The 21,986-nt window shown below is 40.9% G+C and overlaps 1 protein-coding gene across 1 annotated transcript in view; it reads left to right on the top strand.

Moving 5' to 3' along the window:
- ITIH5 (inter-alpha-trypsin inhibitor heavy chain 5) overlaps nucleotides 1-21,986 on the top strand; it is a 74,522-nt gene that overhangs the window by 15,035 nt on the left and 37,501 nt on the right. Inside the window, exons 3-5 of the mRNA XM_068538355.1 lie at nucleotides 5,364-5,527; nucleotides 6,471-6,572; nucleotides 8,401-8,651. Of these exons, the coding sequence (XP_068394456.1) occupies nucleotides 5,364-5,527; nucleotides 6,471-6,572; nucleotides 8,401-8,651 (517 nt within the window). The remainder of the gene's footprint in view (nucleotides 1-5,363; nucleotides 5,528-6,470; nucleotides 6,573-8,400; nucleotides 8,652-21,986) is intronic.

The raw sequence follows: 21,986 nt of genomic DNA, 5'->3' as shown, positions 1-21,986 counted from the left end.
CATTGTATATATGTGCCACATCTTCTTTATCCATTCATCCGATGATGGACACTTAGGTTGCTTCCAAGTCCTGGCTATTGTAAATAGAGCTGCAGTGAACACTGTGGTACATGACTCTTTTTGAATTATGGTTATCTCAGGGTATATGCCCAGTAGTGGGATTGCTGGGTCGAATGGTAGTTCTATCTTTACTTTTTTAAGGAACCTCCATACTGTTCTCCATAGTGGCTGTATCAATTTACATTCCCACCAACAGTGCAAGAGGGTTCCCTTTTCTCCACACCCTCTCCAGCATTTATTGTTTCTAGATTTTTTGATGATGGCCATTCTGACCGGTGTGAGATGATATCTCATTGTAGTTTTGATTTGTAAATTGCACTATTCTTGTGCCAGGAATGGGCTATGGTTCATTTCCATTTCTATGTCTTTTGTGTTTTTAGAATATTCTTTTTGTTTTCTTTCACCACATATAAATTCTACATCTCTTTAAAAGCCTTTTCTTACTTTTACGGTCTTCACTGTTTTCTCTTCCTTCTGAGCTCTGGAAAGTCTTCTAGTCAATGAGTAAATATTACTCAGCCATAAAAAGGAATGAAATTGTGTCATTTGCAGAGACGTGAATGGACCTAGAGACTGTCATACAGAGTGAAGTAAGTCAGAAGGAGAAAAACAAATACCATACATTAATGCATATATGTGGAATCTAGAAAATGTTATAGATGATCTTATTTGCAAAGCAGAAGTAGAGGCACAGACGTAGAGAGCAAACATATGGATACCAAGGGGGAAAGGAGAGGGGTGGGATGAATTGGGACATTGGGATTGACATATATACACTACTATGTATAAAATAGATAACTAATGAGAACTTACTGTATAGCACAGGGAACTCTACTCAGTCCTCTGTGGTGACCTAAATGGGAAGGAAATCCAAAAAGGAGGGGATATATGTATACGTATAACTGATTCACTTTGCTGTGCAGCAGAAACTGACACAACGTTGTAAAGCAACTATATTCCCATAAAAAAAAGTAAATACATATATTTCCCTATATCTTCCTGTGTTTCTCTCTATTTTTTGCACTTTCTTCCCACCGCGCCTTGAGAGAACAGATCGTGTATAATATTTCTTCCCAATCCATCATAGAATTTAGAGTCGTGCTTCTGAAATACTACTTTATTACTATTTCCCTTTGGAGGATATATATTTTTCTCTAATTGTTCAAGATTCAGAAAATTCAGTTCTACAAATGTTTTTGATTTTGATTCTCTGCTGAGAGCTGTGGATGAGAAAAAAGGAATAAGTCATGGCCCCTGTTTTCCACGTGTTTACAGGCCAGGAGGGGCAGGGGAAGGGATGGGTAGCTTTCGGGGATGGGAGATAGAGTTGCACATAATTGATGTTAATAGATTTTCAGCGGACAGCGCTGTCACGGAAAGGCAAGGGCTATGCATGTAAATAACACAGGGGCTCCTGTGGGAAAACACTAACTGGGCAGAAGCAGTAAAACTAAAATAGTTTCTTGAAACTTTTCTCACCCTGTCTCTTGGGGCTACAAACCATAAACTGTGCTTCCTCTTGATGTAATGTTGTGGAAAATTCTGCTACATCCATAATCTTAAGGCAAAAGAAGATACCATAGTAGTCAAACTTAGCATTTTGTCAGGCGTCTTCTAATTTTCACATTTTAATTGCAGTGGTATTTTAAGTGATAATTATCTCATAAATGAGAACAAATAAACATGACATCAAAGATAATCTCAAGGGTACCAAGTGCAGAAGATCTTTAAATACTTTAGAAATAGTACAGGGCAAGGACTCTTTATGGAAGAAGCTCAGTTTTGTTTGGAATGCTGTGCAGCTAGAGCTGTATGCTCTGTTTATCAAAGACGTAAACTTAACAAGATTTTTTCCCTAGTAGTACTCGACTTTTGTGTAAAGAAGTGATAAGTTGATAAGAAAAAAATTGGGGGGTGGGGAATTCCCTGGTGGTCCAGTGGTTAGGACTCCGCGCTTCCATGGCAGGGGGTGCGGGTTCAATCCCCGGTCAGGGAACTAAGATCCTGCAAGCTGCATGGTGCAACCAAAAAAAAAAAGAAAAAAAAAGAAAAAAATTTTTAGAAAATGTCAGAATGTGGCACTAGTGCAGAATGGATTCAGCTCCCTGCCCTGTCTGGAGTGTTTACAATTTAATGGGGGGGATAACTGAGGTGTACAGGTAACTTTTGAATTGAATCAGCATTACATATACTATGCTTTGGCAGTTCTGTATTTTACTGGCTGTCTAACAGTGACCGCTGGGAAAAGCCTTGATCAACCAGGCCACCTCTGGAATCCTTTTACAGAAGAGGCAGGTTTGGAAGTCAGCAACTCCATATTCTCATGCTGGATTTCTTACCTCCCACCTGTGTGACCAGGGGCAAGTACCCTATCCTGGTCTTAACGTTGGTAAAGCGAGGGGATTGGACTTGAGAGTTTCTTTTTCTTTATATTTGTCTTGATAGCTTTTACTATAACTTCTTCATTTCAAGGGTGTTTCTAATATGCAGAAGTCTAGTTCCCAAAACAAAACCAATAAAGCACGTAGAGATCAGAAAGAGCATAGAGTTCAAAATAATTAACAAAATGCCTAAATCCAGCTCAAGGGCAACTCACACTAAAGTAGGGTTGTAAACTCAAATGTCTAAAGGTGTCCAGGTCTAAAGGTCCAGGTCTAATGTCTAAAGGTGTACGAAGAAGGTGTCTAGTTTCTGTTGCTGTATGAAAATCTTCTCCAAACTCGGTGGCTAAAGCAGCAGATTTTGTCCTAAAGAGACTAGATGTTCGTAAAGAATGTTTTGTCATCACTGCTTTACAATGCTGTGTTAGTTTCTGCTGTACAACGAAGTGAATCAGCTATATGCATACATATATCCCTTTCCTCTTGGGTCTCCCTCCCACCCTCCCTGCTCCATCCCACCCATCTCAGTCACCACAGAGCACCGAGCTGAGCTCCTTGGGCTATACAGCAGGTTCCCACTAGCTCTCTGTTTTACACATGGTAGTGTATATATGTCAGTCCCAATCTCCCAATGCATACCACCCTCCCCTTCCCCCCGCCGTGTCCACACATCCGTTCTCTACGTCTGTGTCTCTATTCCTGCCCTGCAAATAGGTTCATCTGTACCATTTTTCTAGATTCCACATATATGCGTTAATATACAATATTTGTTTTTCTCTTTCTGACTTACTCTGTATGACATTGTAAAGCAACTATGCCCCAATTTAAAAAAAAGAGGGCTTCCCTGGTGGTGCAGTGGTTAGGAATCCGCCTGCCAATGCAGGGGTCACGGGTTCGAGCCCTGGTCCGGGAAGATCCCACATGCCACGGAGCAACTAAGCCTGTGCGCCACAGCTATTGAGCCTGTGCTCTAGAGCCTGCGAGCCACAACTACTGAGCCCGCATGCCACAACTACTGAAGCCCGTGCGCCTAGAGCCCGTGCTCCGCAACAAGAGAAGCCACCGCAACGAGAAGCCCGCGCACAGCAACAAAGAGTAGCCCCCGCTCGCCGCAACTAAAGAAAGCCTGTGTGCAGCCACAAAGACCCAAAAATAAAATAAATAAATAAATTTATTTTTTTAAAAAGAATATTTTTTTAAATAAAAAGTGTAATCATATATATATGATTATATATTTTATATATAAAAATATATAAAATCATATATATATTTTATATATAAAATATATAATCATTGATTATTTCTGATTTCAGGAGTAATTTCCTAAAACCCAAAGTTTTATTCCTTACTTTTGGCTCTGACTTAGATTCTTGGATCTCAGAAGAAGACATAATTTAGGTGATTTACTCAAGCCCTCTCAATTTATAGATATAAAATTCTAGCAGAAATACATGAAGTGTCACCTAGTTATATTAGTTTAAAAGAGTGCTTCTCAACCCTCAGAATCCCCTGGAGGGCTTGTTGAAACATAGGCTTCTAGCCCCACCCCCTGAGATGCTCGCTCTGTAGGTTTGGTGCATGGGGTCTGAGGTTCTGCATTTCTACTAAGTTCCCAGGTGATGCTGGCGCTGCTGGTCCAAGGACCACATCTCGAGAACCATGGTTTTGAAATAACTCCTTCTCAGACGGAATTGGAGAACTTGTTTTCTTTCTAGGGGAAAATCTTTCAGATGCGTTTAGATTTTTTTCTGCTTCAGGTTCAGCCACCAGATGAACAGTCTGGTGGAACTCTGCCGCCACCACTGCCCACACTCTGGCCTGGCTCATGCGGTGAAGAGGACACTTAGCAGGAGTTATAATACCATGAGGTAGAAGCAAACGCATGTACTGTAGATGCACAGAGAACAGTGAATAGTTTAACCAGCTTTTGAATTCGCACTGTCTAGCTACTGCCCTTATCAGAAGTTTTGGGGATAAATTTAATTAACACAGACTTCCCTATTTCTGGGTTCTAATTCCCCAAATACTTTCCTGAGCTCAGTATTGATTCTTATTTTACAATAATGTGATTGTCATCTGAATGGAAAAGCCCCAGAGTATAGTTTCTCTAAGTGGATATTGAAATTAATTTGGAAATATGAGAATTTCTTTAGGTGTAATCTGATGTTGTGGTCAATTCAGTGAGTCTAGAAATGTGATCTAAACATTTATAACAGAAAAGTGTTATATACTTCACATACTTCTAAAATTCCAATATTTTATTAAATTCTTTAAGTAGAGTATATTCTCTGTTAAATTGGAAATCTTAACTGTGTCCATTTCTTTTTTTTTTTTCTTTACAGTTTTAAAAAAAATTTTATATTGAAGTGTAGTTGATTTACAATGTTGTGTTAGTTTCAGGTGTACAGCAAAGTGATTCAGTTATACATATACATATATCTATTCTTTTTCAGATTCTTTTCCCATATAGATTATAACAGAGTATTGAGTAGAGTTCCCTGTGCTATATATACAGTAGGTTCTTGTTGATTATCTATTTTATATATAGTAGTGTGTATATGGTAATCCCAGCCTCCTAATTTATCCCTCCCTACTATGTTCATTTCTTAAAGCTGGGCTAAATAATTTGTTTCTCTGTCATGTACTGGTTGTTCAACCATGACTGTTTTACAATTGAGGGGAAAATGTGGAAAATCAGGACAAGACAAAGAAAGAAGAAAACAATCACAAGTCAAGGGCTTGCAAATTGAAGATGATTTCTCTTACGGAAAAAAAAAACCACACCTACCCCCAAATGGTTGAATCATGCTTTCATGCGCCGTTGAAAATACTGTTTTTTAAAATTTTTATTGAAGTATGGTCGATTTACAATGTTGTGAGAGTTCCAGGTGCACAGCATACTGTGTGTTTTGATTCCAACAGAAAACCAAACCCTTGATGACAGAATTCTCGGTGAAGTCCACCATCATTTCCCGTTATGCCTTCACTACGGTTGTCTGCAGGATGCTGAACAGAGGATCTGAGGACCAGGAAATCACGTTTCAGATGCAGATTCCAGCCGCAGCTTTCATCACTAACTTCACTATGTAGGTGACACCCTGGTCAGAGACCCTGGGTTGAAGATTTCTATGCGGGAGGGTCAGGGGGAGCCTGAGATGCTGTGAGGACACAGTCTTTGGCCGTGAGAATTTATAAATTCTCAGTCCAGAGGACAGTTCGTGGGAAAGAAGGTTGATTCCCTCCCCCCACTTCCTCTCCCTTCTTCCTTCTATCTCTCCCTCTCCCCCTTCCTCCTTTTTATTACCTCTTCTTTTATCCCATTACTCTCTTCTTTCTTCCCTCCTTTCCTCCCCCCACCTTCATTTCCTCTTTCTTTCCCTCCAACAAATGGGTACCCACCCTGGGCCAGGCATGCTTCAAGGTGATTGGTCTACTTCTGTGAAAAAGACAATGTTGCTCTGCTCCACAAACTCCACTGGGGAGAAACAATAAATAAGCAAACAGATGAATAAATGAGATAACTTCAGACAGTAGCGAATGCTGTAAAGATGGCGAGTAGGATTGAGGGGGCTTGTTTAGTTGGGGAGGTGGCTCAGAGGAGTCAGTGTTGAAGTTGAGATCTGAAGGACGAGACACCATGAAACCTTTGATGTGCTAGATAGAATATCTTTCTTCTTTTCTCCTGAGCTAAGAGGTAAAGAGATGCAAAATAGGTGTATGGGTTTAATTTTAGGTCTGGGCAAGGTTCAAGTTGGTGAATCTTCTTGGAAGTTTGAGCAGGTCTTCTGATTTCCTCCTGGAGAATCAGAGGCCCCGTGGCTTGGATCTTCCCATTTGGACCTGTTGAATACTGCCCTATAACGAGATGAGTGATGCAACGAGATGAGGGAGTGCCCTGGGCTGGAATGCATTCTTTCTGCACACCTAAGAGGCAAATAAAAATATTTTCCAGGGTTGTCATTGTTATGAGATCCATGTTTGAGTTTGTCTTGGATGGCAAGCTGGCAACGCAGCTGTCTTGTGTTTCAGGCTTATTGGAGACAAGGTGTATCAGGGAGAAATTACAGAGAAGGAAAAGAAAAATGGTGATAAGGTAAAAGAGAAAAGGAATAAAACCACAGAAGACAGTGGGTAAGTACCATTGAATTAAGGAATTAAAAGTCCACTTCAGCCAAGTGTCAAATTTTCTACCCTGCCTACCCATCTTGTTCTCACCCTTTTCTTCAAAGATTTATCTTTTTATTTTTTATCATCATAATAAATAATTAAATATACCTGGTTAGGGACTTCCCTGGCGGTCCAGCTGTTGAGACTTCACCTTCCAGTGCAGGGGATGCGGGTTCGGTCCCTGGTCAGGGAGCTAAGATCCCACATGCCTCGGAGCCAAAACACCAAAGCATAAAACAGAAGCAATATTGTAACAAATTCAATAAAGACTTTGAAAATGGTCCACAACAACAAAAAAAAATCTTTTTAAAAAAATACATATATATACCTGGTTAACAATATAGTAGCTAAGGGTTTATGATGAAAAGGAATGTTTTATCACTCCCATTCCCCAGTTCTCACTTTCTAGAAACATCCACTTCTGATATTTCTGTAGTTTTCTGGTAGTTACCTCCCTCACTCTAAATATTATGATAGTTTTGCTTTTTAAAAATTTCATGATAAAAATCAGATATTATCTGTTGATTCTGTGCTGTGAAGAAAGAGGATTTAGCATATTTACAATACTCCCACCTTCTCTCTGCATTCCAGTTTTTTGTATTATTATCTTTTTCTTCTTCAGTGAATTTAAGCAGAGTTGTACCATCTTAGATGAGCCCTATTATCTTCAATGATGACATTCTGACTCCTTCATGTCATCCTACCTTTTCATTTCCGTTTCCAGCACTCATCTCTTCCTACTTAATCATTTACTTTTGCATCATCAGAGTTATCACCGTTAAAATTCTGATCTGTCATGGTATTTGTATTCTTTGTCTGTAAACTGAATCTAAACACTGAAAACCAATAAATCAATTCACTTTTAATGACTCCGTACATAACATTAACTAGAGAACCACCTAGTATACTGAGAATCAATTTCCCTCTCTACCAGCCCATTTGAAAAAAAGTCATCTGTTCCCTTTGAAGAAAAACGATCTTAGTATCTAGAGGAAAAGGTGTGGGCTTTATGAGGATTATCTTTTCTTACACTTCATAAATTGTTCAGAATCAGGCAAGCCACAGTTCCGTTTAGTTGGATCACAGCAGGAATCTGTTTTTCCTGGAGGTCACCTGTGTCAATCCCCCTCCCCTTTGCTCCCTCGGGTCTGACACAAGGAGAGGTCGGAGAGTTCAGTAGTCTTTGAATTCTCTGCTCTTCAGAATTCCTTGAACCTGTGTGACCTTCCCCTAGTGCAGGCCTTTGCTACTCCTCCCAAAACTAAATTCTAGTTTTTCTTTCTAATGTCAACTGAAAAAATATGCACGACCTAAAAATCAAGAATTACGTTTTATTGGAGGCATTACTGAAGACTGTAGCCTGGGAGACAGCTTCTCAGCTCTGAGGGACTGTTCCAAACAGATGCCAGGATATAGAGGAGTTTTTGCTGAAAAAAAAAAGGTAGTCACACATCAAAAGATTACTGCTAATCACACACACTGAAAAACAACAGACATCTCGAGTTGATGAATTCAGTGCTTCTGTGTATAGGAAGATGCAAGAGTCTGGGCTCATTGAAATTATTCCTTAGATACGTATCTTAACTATCTAGGGCCAGTCTCCTGGTTTTCTCCGTCCTGAATCCCCTCAGGGTGCATCATGGGGGCAGCTGCAGTGGCTGGTGGCTTGATGATGGGGAAACATTGTGGTCCACGCTAAGGCCTCTCGCTGAGAGAGTTTGGCCGGGGCCCTGGGGGACTCGAGGGAACATGGCTTTCTCCGATCCCCTGTTCCCTTTTCTCTTCCTTCCAGGGAGAAGGGGACGGAGACCTTCAGAGCCTCCGTGGTGCTTCCCAGCAAGGACAAGGCTGCCTTCCTCCTGAGTTACGAGGAGCTCCTGCAGCGGCGGCTGGGGAAGTACGAGCACGTGGTCAGCGTACGGCCCCAGCAGCTGGCGGGGCGGCTGACGGTGGAGGTGACCGTTCTGGAGAGGTCGGGCATCGCAGCGCTGGAGGTGCTGGGGCTCCAGAACAGCCGTCGCCAGGGCAGCGGGCGGGGGCAAGGTGAGTGGTGCTGGCCGGATGCACTCAGGTGTCCTGTGCTGACTCCAAGCTGGGCACTGGCATTAAACCAGATGGCACCCCTGCAGCACGGGCCCCAAGAGGAGGGAGAATCTGAAGGACAGCAGCAAAACAAAGACAGTGCCCTGTACATTTTTTTTTTAAGCCAAGCTCTATCAGGAGATTTTTTTTTTTTTTTTTTTTTTGGCTGTGTTGGGTCTTCGTTTCTGTGCGAGGGCTTTCTCCAGTTGCGGCGAGCGGGGGCCACTCTTCATCGCGGTGCGCGGGCCTCTCACTGTCGCGGCCTCTCGTTGTGGAGCACGGGCTCCGGATGTGCAGGCTCAGTAGTTGTGGCTCATGGGCCCAGTTGCTCCGCAGCATGTGGGATCTTCCCAGACCAGGGCTCGAACCCGTGTCCCCTGCATTGGCAGGCAGACTCTCAACCACTGCGCCACCAGGGAAACCCTATCAGGAGATTTAAATGTTCAAATCATTTGACACTGTCGTATCACTTCTGGGAATCTAACCTTGGTGAGACGTCTAAAATATAGGTACTGTTACGTGTACAAACCCGTTTGATAATATTTGTAGTAACAAAAACATTCCTTCATCCTAAGTATTCAACCACACAGACGTGATTAGTAAAATAGGGTTACCAAAACAATTCAGCACGTGATAGAGAAAAAAGAGACACAGTTGTACATACACTTTAATGTTAAATATGTTAACTGTGAAGCTGACAAAAGACCAGGAAGTTATATAAACTAATCATTTTATACTAGGGGTAAGGGAGTATGTGGTCATTTTCTAATACTTTTTTTTATTATTTTGTTTTATTTTTCAATACTCTGTTTTTAAAACAAACTTTTGACATTAACGTAAACATCTAAATAATGTGCTATATCTTTCTAAATTTAAATAATGAAAAATATGTACTGCCAGTTTGACTTAAGACACAGACATTTTTCTTCATTGGTAAGATTGCTCAATTTGCTTTTTTCTCAAATTTTAATTTTTTAAATAGCACTCTGTTGAAATGATAATGAAAAATTCAATCTAATCTAATTTTAACCACTATATTAATTTCCACTAATAGTTTATATTAAATATTCACTTGCATTGTACCTTATCCTAAATATATCAGTAAGGCTTTATGTCAAATTGGTGATAAGATAGACGTGCCCCAAAATTCACCGGGGTTAGAATGACAAGATTTCAGATATCTGTGACACTGAGGTCAGGGAAGTGCTGAGTGCTAAGTGATCATGGAATGTGCAGAATCTGAATTCAACCCCTGTGACTGCAAGGAGGGTCCAGAGTCTCCCAAGAAGGCTTCTTGTACAAGAATATTTAGGGATGAGGTTGGAAGGAGAGGAGAGAAGTAACTGGACACGAGGAATAACAGAATGTCGTTATCTTACATGATGCAAAAGCGGTCAAGAGCCGGAGCTGGTATGTGGGAGAGTAAACAGTATGGAACATACGCGTTCTGCCCCCAGCACGCAGTTCAGTGAGTGACTCTGGACGTGAGAAGTCGTTCACCCTCAAAGACTGGAGTGTGGATTCAGGTCTGTTATAAGTTGACTCCAGACAGTGGGCTGGCAGTCCATCCAGATCTCGTCAAAAAGTTACAGATATCATCAAGGGACCTGACATTCAGAAATGGCATGAGATACATGACACCATTCTTAGGTCATCTAGGTCACTGTGTATATGGTTAGTGGATTTTCAATCAGTTATGAACTATGTCCTTGAAAAAAGCTGACCTGGGCCATGTGAGACTCAGCTTACACGTCTGTAAACAGGGACAGTAACTGTCTCTTAGGGTCATTGGGAAGCATTTGTGTACATGTGGTGCCGAGTAAGAGCTTAATCATCATAATTATTATTATCCCCTTCTATTTACTTTTTTTTCTCTGCAAATCTTATCTCCCCTATTAGATCATAAGTGATTTTGAAGCAGGTCTTTGTCTGATTAACCTTTGTCTCCTTACAGTATTAAACACGATGCCTTTTAAAGAGTAGATAGCTAATTAGGTGTCTGCAAAGTAGAGAAGAAAAGGAAGGAAAAAAAGAAAAAGAAAGGAAAAAGAAAAATACACACCTAATCTAATAACAAAGAACATTTTAAAATTTCATTTCTCCCTAATCACAATTCAGTGGGAAATTTTCCCACGTGGGAAGTACGGTCGTCCTGTTGCAGGAATGAAATGCACGTGTGTCTTGCCAGGTTCAGAACCACCGTGACTCTTCAGAGGTGTCCGCGTTGTGGTGTGTGGGTTATGCTTGGAGGGGACAGGTCTGAATCCTGTTGGTTAGTTGTAAAGTTGCTTACTGCTTCTCTGCAGGGCCTGTGGGAATCTCAGAGGAATTTTTCCAGACCATTGATCTCTTGGGAATCTGTTTATTTTTAAGAAAATTGTTTTCCTGGCTCTTTGCACCAGAGTAGTTATTTTGCCTTCCAGAGCGAGAGGTCTCACAGGCCATTACCCAAGCCAGGTGCAGTGGACCGGGGCCCTTTTTGCTCCTCATTCCCATCCAGAGCTCAGCTGTTCCTCTTCCTGCAAAACGGCAGCCCCAGGAGCCAGAGGCATAGGATGTTGTGATTTTGTCTGGACGCTATTGCGTGTTTCCAGAAGGCATCCAGGATAGAGATGCAGCTAGAGTAGCACTTAGACCAGGACGTGGATGGTGATAGTGTGAATGTGGGCCGGAGCCAGCACATGCCTCTGATAGATCTGGCTGTCCTTAAGAGGTCAGACCTCTGGATGTTCTCTAAGCAAATCTCTGACCGCTGGACCCATTGACTTTTTTTTTTTTAATAGTATGTTTGTTAATTAATTAATTAATTTATTTATTTATATTTGGCTGTGTTGGGTCTTTGTTTCTGTGTGAGGGCTTTCTCTAGTTGCGGCGAGCGGGGGCCACTCTTCATCGCAGTGCACGGGCCTCTCACTATCGCGGCCTCTCTTGTTGCGGAGCACAGGCTCCGATGCGCAGGCTCAGTAATTGTGGCGCACGGGCCTAGTTGCTCCGCGGCATGTGGGATCCTCCCAGACCAGGGCTCGAACCCGTGTCCCCCGCACTGGCAGGCAGACTCCCAACCACTGCGCCACCAGGGAAACCCCATTGACATCTTTACGGAAGCAATTCTAGATAAAGATGACTATGTGCTATAGCTGCTAGACTCGGCCCTTGCACACAAGATTATCTCCTTCAGCCTCTAGAACAACCCTCTCTGGGAGCTTTTGTAAAATACTGAGGGTGTGAGTTCCAATTCCGAGTCTCTCCCTAGTTACGTAAAAGAAAGAGAAAGGCTAAAAGCAGTGGAACCTACCTTTGCCTCAGTTTACTTGTCTGATGTATGGGGATTGGACCCACGGCTATTGAATCGTAAATGAATGGGCTTTTTCTCAATGTGAAAGCCAATTCGGTGAGATGTACTTTGGAAGCCAAAGCATTATACTTTCTGGATTATTAAAATAGTTAACTCACGTGCGTGGTTCAAACTCTAAAAGGATACAAATTGGTATTCGGTACAAGACCAGACTCCCTCTCTCATCCATCACCCTGCTCCCTTTTCCTCCGGTAACTCTCCTCTAAAATATTTTTATGATTTGTGGGCTCAATGGAACAGAGTATTTGGAATTAAGACTTTCCTGGAACATCCCTGGATGTGTGATCTTCTCAAGTCATATACCAGGATAGATATTCCATCTATGTGATTGGTTTAAAGCTGGTTATTTCACTCTCTAGGTTAAAATCTCAAACTTCTTATGGCCCTATGGCACCAAAATTACTGCCCTTTCCATGATTTAAAAAACTGGAGGGGGGCATAAAACTTTCATTTATGATCAGACCCCTGATGGCTAGGAGTAAAATAAAATGAGATAAACAAAATAAGAAATAAGGTACCTTGCCTCTTTTATCCCCTTTTGCTTTACATCAGTGATGCTCAAACCTGGCTATACCCTACAGTCCCCGGAGAGGTTAAAAAAAAAATCCAGATGACTGAGTCCTACCTCAAACACGTGAATTAGAATTTATCCGGGTGAGGCCTGGGTAGCTGTATTTTTGGGGTTTGATATTATTTGAATTTCTATGAGAAACTGAAATTTTTTTGAGCGCTTTTTAACATGCTTATTTATTGGTAAAGCTAAAGAACAATGTTGAAAATTTTTTCTACCTCTAAACAGATAATGGTTCTATGACTTTCATTGTTTATCGTTTATATTCTTTGCTTTTTGAAAAAGCAGTTTTTGTTGAAGCTTAGTTTGCATAGCATAAAATTTTCTCATTTTAAGTCTATAATTCAGTGGTTTTTAGTACATTTGCAGAGTTACGCAGCCGTCAGCACAATCCAAGTTTAGAACATTCCTATCACCCCGAAAAGGCATTTGTGCCTACTTGCGGTCACTCCCTGTTCCCACCTCAGCCCCAGGCAACCACCAATCTACCTTCTGTCTCTATTTGCAGACAGCTGCATTTTTAAAAGCACCCCAGGTGATTCTGATGGTTGGTAAAAGTTAGGAACTTTTACTTTGGACTTTCCAGAAGAATTTGGGGACGTTAACTATGTCAGGATCTTGACCTACAGAAGCAGCTTTTTTAAAAAAAGATGAATTAATTTTATGTATTTTTTAAGCATTTTTTTAAAAAAATGAAATATAGTTAATTTACAATATTGTGTTAGTTTCAGGTGTACAGCAGAGTGACTTAGTTATACATACATATATATTTTCATGCTTTTCCCTTATAGGTTATTACAAAATATTGAGTAGAGTTCCCTGTGCTATACAGTAGGTCCTTGTTGATTGTCTACTTTATGTATAGTAGTGTGTATATGTTAATCCCAACCTCCTAATTTATCCCTCTCCCTACCCCACCTTTCTCCTTTGGTAACCATAAGTTTGTTTTCCATGTCTGGGGGTCTGTTTCTGTTTGGTATATGAGTTCATTTGTACCTTTTTTTTTTTTTGGAAAAAAATTACATTTTAGGTTGTTAGAATCCCACTTCCCCCAGGTGCTCTGGAAGCCATGTTTGCTGTGCTCTCCAGGAGTTATGTCTGCATCCTTTACCTGCTCAGGAACTCAGCTTACAGCTTGCTTTTTAATTGTGTCACTCCTGGTAAGCTTCCCATAAGATAATCCGGAGAACCAAGGAAGCTTCATTAGGAAGAAGAGAAACACTCAAAATACACTTTCATTACCTTTTATGTTGACAGATGAGGTTGTTGACACTGCAGGGGTCTTTGAGGATAAACTAAAAACCAGCCACACATCCTGCAGGATCAAGTCACTTTTGACTGCAGACTAGCCTGTGTCCTGCATATCCGTAGATGCCCAACGAGGGGTCGGTTGAATCTGTTTACAAATCTTATTTCTCTTTTTCTTTGCTTGGTCTGTTAACCTCATGACTCTGCCTTTTGCTGTGAAGGCTCTCAGGATTGTAATCAAGGCACGTAGTGTGGTGCAAGGCATAGAATGGGTGCTCAATAAATACTTGTTAAAAGAATTTAGGAATAAATAACTGTCGGCAATGAAGATGCTATTGGATTTTCAATACGTTCCTGGTTTAAGTTGGTCAATTTTGTCAGCTCTTGGGTGTAGCTCTTATTCTGTTGTGAAGGAGGGATTAGGAGACAGAGTTTGGTTCCAGAAGACTGGTTACAAGAATCTAGATCCCTCCCTTTTCTAGAATTGCCGGATAAAAGACAGGATGCTTCGTTACAGTTGAATTTCAGATAAACAGTATATCCTGTGAAGTATCTGAGACATACTTATCCTAAAAAAATCATTCGTGGTTTATCTGAAATTCAAATGTAACCGGACATCCTGTCTTTTTATTTGCTAAATCTGGTGCTCTGCCCTATTAAAGGCTGCATTGTGACTAATGGTTCACCCCCAGCTCCGGTTCCCCACTGCTGTGTGTCTTTCCCCTGGATCCAGTCTCCAGTCTGCGGCTGGAAGGGCATGGCCCCTCTCGGCCTCTGTACATTTGCCAGGAAGCAATCTGGTTGTTATGTGAGGGTTTCCAGCATTGTTCAGTGCAGAAATTATTGAGGTATGAATCATTTGGCTCCGTAGTTGGATTTGTTTTTTTTGTTTTGTTTTTAATGCTGATAGGAGGACCCATGTTACTTTTCTGTTTGGACATTGGCTATAGTTGGGTCGGCGCTGGCTCTGAGCAGGATGGCTCAGAGACACCAGGGAGGGTAGCCTTCTCTCTTTCACTTGGTACTGGTGAACATCCTGCTCCTAATTTATCCCTCCCAGCCTTTCCCCTTTGGTAACCATAAGTTTGTTTTCTATGTCTGTGAGTCTATTTCTGTTTTGTAAATAAGTTCATTTAAAAATTAACAAAAGTTTTAAATTGTGGTAAAAAGCATATAACATTAAATTGACCATCATAGTCGTTCTGAAGTGTACAGTTCAGTAGTGTTGAGTTTATTCAAAATCTCCAGAATGTCTTCATCTTCCCAAACTGCACCTCTATATCCATATAACAACTCTCCCTTCTCCCACTGCCCCAGACCTTGGCAACCACCATTCTACTTTCTGTCTCTATGAGTTTAACAACTCTAGGGACCTCGTATAAGTAGACTCATACAGTATTTGTCTTTTCGTGACTGGCTTATTTTACTTAGCATCATGTCTTCAGGGTTCCTCCGTACTGTGGCACACAACAGGGTTTCCTTCCTTTTTATGGCTGACTGGTATTCCATTGTACATGTAGACCACATTTTGTTCATCCATTTATCTGCAGAAGGACACTTGGGTTGCTTCCACTTCTTGGCTGTTGTGAATAGTATTGCTATGAACATGGCGTGTAGGGTCTTTGAGATCCTGCTTTCAGTTCTGGATCATATGGCGGTTCTACTTTTAATTTTTTGAGGAACCACCATACCATTTTCCACAGCGTTATACCATTTTATTTTCCCACCAACAGTGCACAAGGGTTCCAGTTTTTCCACATCCTTGACAACATTTGCTATTTTCTGGTGGGGTTTTTTTTGTTTCTTTTTTTTGTTTTTTTTGGTAGTAACCATCCTAATGGGTAAGAAGAATGGGCAGTTTTGAATAGTAGTATAAGGACACCCTCTGTAAGGTTGCATCTATAAAATGCCACCCAGGTTTTCTCAGTGATTGGACCGTGTTCTGCCTGAGTGCCAGAGGACAACGTAGAGGAGGAATTTATCAGAAATCTCTTAGTCTTATATTCCTTTGCTGCCCTAGCACTGCTTTTGCTGGGCCTTCATTTGGTCCAGTTTCAAGCACTTAGAGCAGCTAATGTTGGAGGTCTTCAATGGACACAAAATGGTATCAGGAAGGGATAATTCATGTTTTTAGGGGTTATCTGCATTTAGAATGTATGAGGTAGCTGTACTTGTTTTCATGCATAGTTTCTCTGGGCAAGTCAATCAAACAGGGAAAACTGAGACTCAGTAATGTATCATTTTGGGGAAAGAAAGAGCTTTGAGTAAGTAGTGAAGTAGTAAGCTAATTTGCTAAGAAATCTGGGTAAACACCGCTTACCTATACAGTGATGGAGTTGGATTTGAACTCCTTCAGCTGTAAATTTGCATTATCATTCTATACTATATGTTGTCATATCTATATGATGCTATTTTCCAAAAGGATTTAAAATACCAACTATCAATATAGAGGAGAAAGCCCCCTTCCAATAAGAAAACTGCATATAATAGGGGACTTATGAAGGTATTTAAATTCTTTTCCGTCTTCATTGCCTCAACTTTGCCACTTTTTTTTTCCCCTGAGACCTATCCAATATAGGTACAGTTGACATACATTATATTAGTTTCAGGTGTACAACAAAATGATTTATTTGTATGTAATGCAAAATGATGACCACAATAAACCTAGCAGACATCCCTCACCATACGTGGTTACAGAATTTTTTTCCTTGTGATGAGAACTTTTAGGATCAACTCCCTTAGCACCTCTTAAATATGCAACACAGTATTATTAACCATAGTCGCCATGCCATAATTACATCCCCATCACTTTTTCTTTTAATACTCTGCCAGTTTGCTTGAATGTTGTCTTTATCGTGACCACTGCAGGGTAGTTGGCCAATTATTCACATGTTTTTGACTTGCCCTTTATTGAAGAAATCTTCCCACTGGAGCCCAGGTGAAAAGGTTACATAAACAAGTATAGACAGTTTAGCCTCTTTTCCAAGGGGAAATGAGTAGACAGTGTTTATTTGGAAATCCTTTTGTAAAATCACCAGGTGTTGGCTGCTTTTCTCCGACAGTTGGCCAACCCAAGGCCCACAGGAAACAGAGGCCAGGAAATCCCCCATCCGTTGACCCAAAGAAGTGTAGCTTTCAGCTGATGACCTTGACTGTGGTTCTTTGATCCTAAATCTTTTCACCTTTAGACACTGTACATAGCAGTCAGCTTTCCTTTTCCCCCAGGTGGTTGTCTAGGAGGGGAATGTTTATTTGTGAATAACATCCCTGTTCTCTTCATGCTTTATGCAAAATAGATGACGTGCCTTATCATTACAAGATAGAATCAATGGAAAAAATAGGAATATTTAATGGCACTTGTATGCATGGTTCTTAACCTTATGGGGGCTCCTTGGAGAATCTGGTGAAAGCTACGGACATCTCTCCAGAAAAAAAAATACATGTACACTTTCTTTTTTGAAAAAAATATTTATTTTATTTATTTATTTGGTTGTGCCGGGTCTTAGTTGCGACAGGTGGGCTCCTTAGTTGTGGCATGCGAACTCTTAGTTGTGGCACGCATGTGAGATCTAGTTCCCTGACTAGGGATCGAACCTGGGCCCCCTGCATTGGGAGCACGGAGTCTTAACCGCTGCGCCACCAGGGAAGTCCCTACATGTACACTTTCATGCCAAATTCTGTATATAATTTCAGGGAGCTCTTGGGAAGCTACTAATTCCATTATTCTTTATAAAGATTGTTCTCTGTATCAACATTCTTGAATTCCTTGTTAAGAATGTTCATTATGATGTACCTTTTTTCCTCCAAATAATGATTATTTGTTTTTACTAAGCTCTTAGTGGTGTAGAGAAACCTGTTATGGGAAAATGTAAACTGTGTGTTACCAAAGAGTTTTTTTTCCCTCATGAGTTGCCTTTCATCCTAGACAAAAAGAATAAGAAGGTACTTCTGAACGGGGAGAGGCTGGGGGCTATTATGTATTGAGCATCTATCATGTGCCGGACACCATCCTCACTTGCTTTTATATATGATGTCACTTAATTCTGACTGTGATTCTATGATGTGGATTTAAAAGATGTGGAACTGAGGCTCAGAGATATTAAGTCTACCGTTTTGAGTCTCCCAAACTCTAGAGCCCACTTCCTTCGGTATTATGTGGGTTCTAAAATAACACGTATCTTCTTGTTCGAAAATATGGGGCTTTAGGCAGGAAGAGGGCATCGTGGGGATGCTGGTGACCTGAGAAGCAGGGAACGGTGGGTGGGAAAAGAGCAGTCGGTGAATTTTCTCAAGGATGCTCTAGAGGCAGTCTTGTGCCCCCAAAGGTCATCTTGCACAAGACCACTGATGCTTGGATTAAAACAGGGCGATGACGTGAGAAGACACAGTTTCCTTCAATTCAGAGCAATCACCGAAGTTCACTGCTACCCCTGACCAAGTGGGCACGAAGGAGGGCAAACCAATAGGAGGAAAAAATATGTGGTTTCTCATTAGAAAAGTAGGTCAGATTCTCACTCTTGGTCTGCTCCCAACCTGTTGCCTTGCACTCTTCATTATGTTTAGGACACATCCCGTGATTGCTGAGGGCCCTGCTAATAAATTAGCTCATTGTGCTTACGATTTTGTGGCGGTCACCAGGATGAGCCCCAATTCACAGTCAGGAAAAGCTAAATAGTACTATTCTGCTTTGAGATTTTGGTCAGTAACTGGGGGCAGCCTATACTAATCTCATTGATTTTTTTCGTTCTCTAATAAATTTTTTACTAAGATTTTTTCCTTCTTTAACAAAAAGAGGATTTTATTTTCTAGAGATACTACTCTGGAATTTTTCCCAGCAGACCTTTTTTTTTTTTTTGATAGGTAGTGGAAAATTCCTTGGGTCACATTGACTGTCTTGTACTTAGTGGGTAGAGGTCAACCTCAGGAACCGGGCTTCTTGGTGAATAACCCAACTGGGAATCACCCCACTCGTTGGGCACATAAAATAAGCCTATTTAGAGGAATCTCATGAATTTTCATCATGCACTAGCAAACATCCGAGGTCAGTAGGAAACAAAAATAATAATACAGTATCCTTTCTCATGGCTTATATCAAAGAGCCTAGTCAAATGAATTATGAAGAGAGAAATTATACTTTTTAATCCTCAGTACTTTCATGCAACCATGAATGGTATTAATTCAGGGTAATTGTAAAGACCATTTCAATGAGAGAGACTTGCAACATGAAATAGTAGGTATGTCCTGACAGTGTAAAGAGAGTCAAATCTCATTCATGTAGAATTTTAAGGTTAGAGAGAATCTAGTGGCGCCCAGTTACATATATCAAAGGCACATGACCACTGTCTTTGTGCAGGAACCAGAATCACCTGGAAGGATTGTGAAAATACAGATTCCTGGGTCCCACCTCCAGGGTTTCTGACTCAGAGTTTCTGGGATGAACCCAAGAATTTGTGTTTCTAGCAAGTTCCCAGGTGATGCTGATGGTGCTGGTCCGAAACTACGTGGTAGAGCTGGTCTGCACCACCCCTGCAGGGGATGAACCCATCCAGGGTTTGCTGGAACACTTCTAGCGAGATGAGTTGTGAAAACTGCTTCTGCCAACAGGACATCTTTCTTAGAGCTTAGAGATGCTGCACGAAAGTGCTTCCTCGTAACTCTGTCCCTGGTCCTCATTCGGCCAGCCGGAACTACAGTGAATATACCTAATCCCCATATAAATGCCTACACAAACAGACTTACCCTAAAATAGAGGTTCATTTGGCAGATAATACTGTGTTCCATCCCAGGGATTGTTTGTTCAATCTATTGGACTATACAGCTTTCAATTAGTTTAATTTTTTTAAAAAATTGGGCTATGCCCAGAATAAAGTGTATACATCTTATGTGTGCAATTTAATGAATTTTTACCTATGTGTATACCAAACCAGTTACTTTCAGGTCAAGACGTAGAGTATTTTCAGCACCCCAAAGGTCCCCTTATCCTCTTTACCAGTCAATATTCACCCCCCCAAGGGAACTGCTAGGCTCCTTCAATTGCCATGAGTGAGTTATGCCTGCTCTTGAGCTTTGTGTAAATGGAAACACAGTGAATACTTTCTTTTGTATCTTGTGTTTTCACTCAAAATGACTCTCTGATTCAACCGTGTTGCGAATAGCAGTAGTTCTTTCCTCTTCGTTGCAAGAAGTATCCCAAGGTTGACACGTTGTGTTATTTTAGAATTCACTGGCTCTTCTATTTTTTGTACCCCTTTATGGTTGATGATAATGTTAGCTAGCGTGACTGCCCACCATGAATCAGAATGGTGCCAGGTACATCACATCACAACCATTTCAATAGTGTGTTTGGTAGACCATTCATCCATTTTATAGATGAGATAACCAGGGCTCAATAACCTGCCCAGAGCCTCAGAGATGATGAGAGGCAGACCCAGTATCAAATGCAGGTCCTTCTGACTCATTTGTGATCCTGAGTTCTTAGCTAATGTATTATCATACCTCTCACTCTTGGGGCTTTACCAGTAATGACAATGAAAGATTGACTGCAGGGAACACAGGCTGGCACTTGTCAGCATGCCCTCGAGATTTTCACAGCTCCTTCTTCAGATGAGCAGATCTGTTGGAAGTATGTTCTCTTGCATACAACTGACTTTCTGTAAGAACAGGCTTGCTGTTTGCTAGCTCTCTGGTCACTCCTGAAATCCCTGCCCTTGATAAGTACAAATAATACAAGAGTCAGTTCTGACCGGTGGTTCCTATAAAGGTTACACCTAAATGGTCTCTAAAAAATAATTGTCAGTTCTGTTGAAGGACACGTCTAAGCTTCCTTTGACTTTTGTCTAATAAGCCCTTAGCAGAAAGACGTTTATTCTTAAACACAAATTACCATGGGCAAATTATGCCTCATTTCCTTTTTTATTTTGCTAATTAGGGATGGAAAATTGCTGGTCAGCTTACTCCATGGTATCAACTTGAATAGATTTAAAAAGAGAATCAGATGCTGTGCAGCAGTTTTAATCCGGGCTTTGATTCAGTATCTGGATAAAAAGTCCACATACTGATGTTTACGAATTCCTCATTTTATTTTCATATTCTTCGCGATGCATGCAGATCTCAAAAATTTGGATTTCTGTTGTTTGGTATATAGACATGGTGTTGTATGGATTTACAAAGGTGGGTAGTCCACGAAATAATTCTCTGTAGTGCGTCCTACTAAAGGAAATGAAGGTTAGGAGGAAAACGAGAGGCTCTTTGTCATCACTAATTTTTCTTAAATCACATAAAATCCATTTATCCTCTTTCTGGAATTCTAATTTATATCCTAAGTTTCATGCTGGGGAAAGCTTTGGGAAATATTTTCTTTAAAGAGTCATAAGTTTTCTGGACAAACAGTATGTTAGGGCGACCAAATGATTGATGGAGGAAAAGTGTTCCTTACTGAAGAATTCCATATGGAAGGAATGATAGAATTAGAAAGCAGCCTTCTGCGACTCTAATGAAATAGTGAACAGGCAGACATCATCAGTGATTGACAAAACTATTAAGGGAAAGACTGATGAGGAACTTTATCATGGGTGATCAGAACCCACCATCAATCTTACTGCAACCAAAAGTAGACAACTAGATATTGTGTACTTTCTGATGTCTCAGCATCACCAAGAAGTGTTCTTGTCCATGACACTGAAGCTGAGAGCTAGCCTGTCTCTAGCTCTACCCACCAGAACACAGGAACTACAGGGGACTGAGCTGTGATTCTCAACCTTAACTAAGCATTAGACTCCCACAGGGAATTTAAACATCCTGATGCCTCGGCTGTGTCCCAGACCAATTAAATGAGCTCTTGGCCCGGTCATTGGTATGTTTTCTACTCCCCCAGATGCTACATTCAATCCAAAGTTGGGGACCAGGTCTGCAGAAGAGCAAGTTAAAAGACAGGACAAGTAAACAATCACAAAATACAGAATGTAAGAAACTCTATAGGACAAATAACCAGTGTTTTACAACACTTATGTGTAGCATTAGAAAAAAGGTGAAGAGGGGGGACACTAGTGGATTAAAAGAGATTTAAGAAACATAAACCAAATGTGATGTGGGGACTTTGTTATGATCCTGATTCAAACAAAGC

Source organism: Eschrichtius robustus, chromosome 1, assembly GCF_028021215.1.
Source record: "Eschrichtius robustus isolate mEscRob2 chromosome 1, mEscRob2.pri, whole genome shotgun sequence".
In the NCBI taxonomy this organism is placed as follows: Eukaryota; Metazoa; Chordata; class Mammalia; order Artiodactyla; family Eschrichtiidae; genus Eschrichtius; species Eschrichtius robustus.
This window is presented reverse-complemented; position numbering and strand designations above follow the sequence as displayed.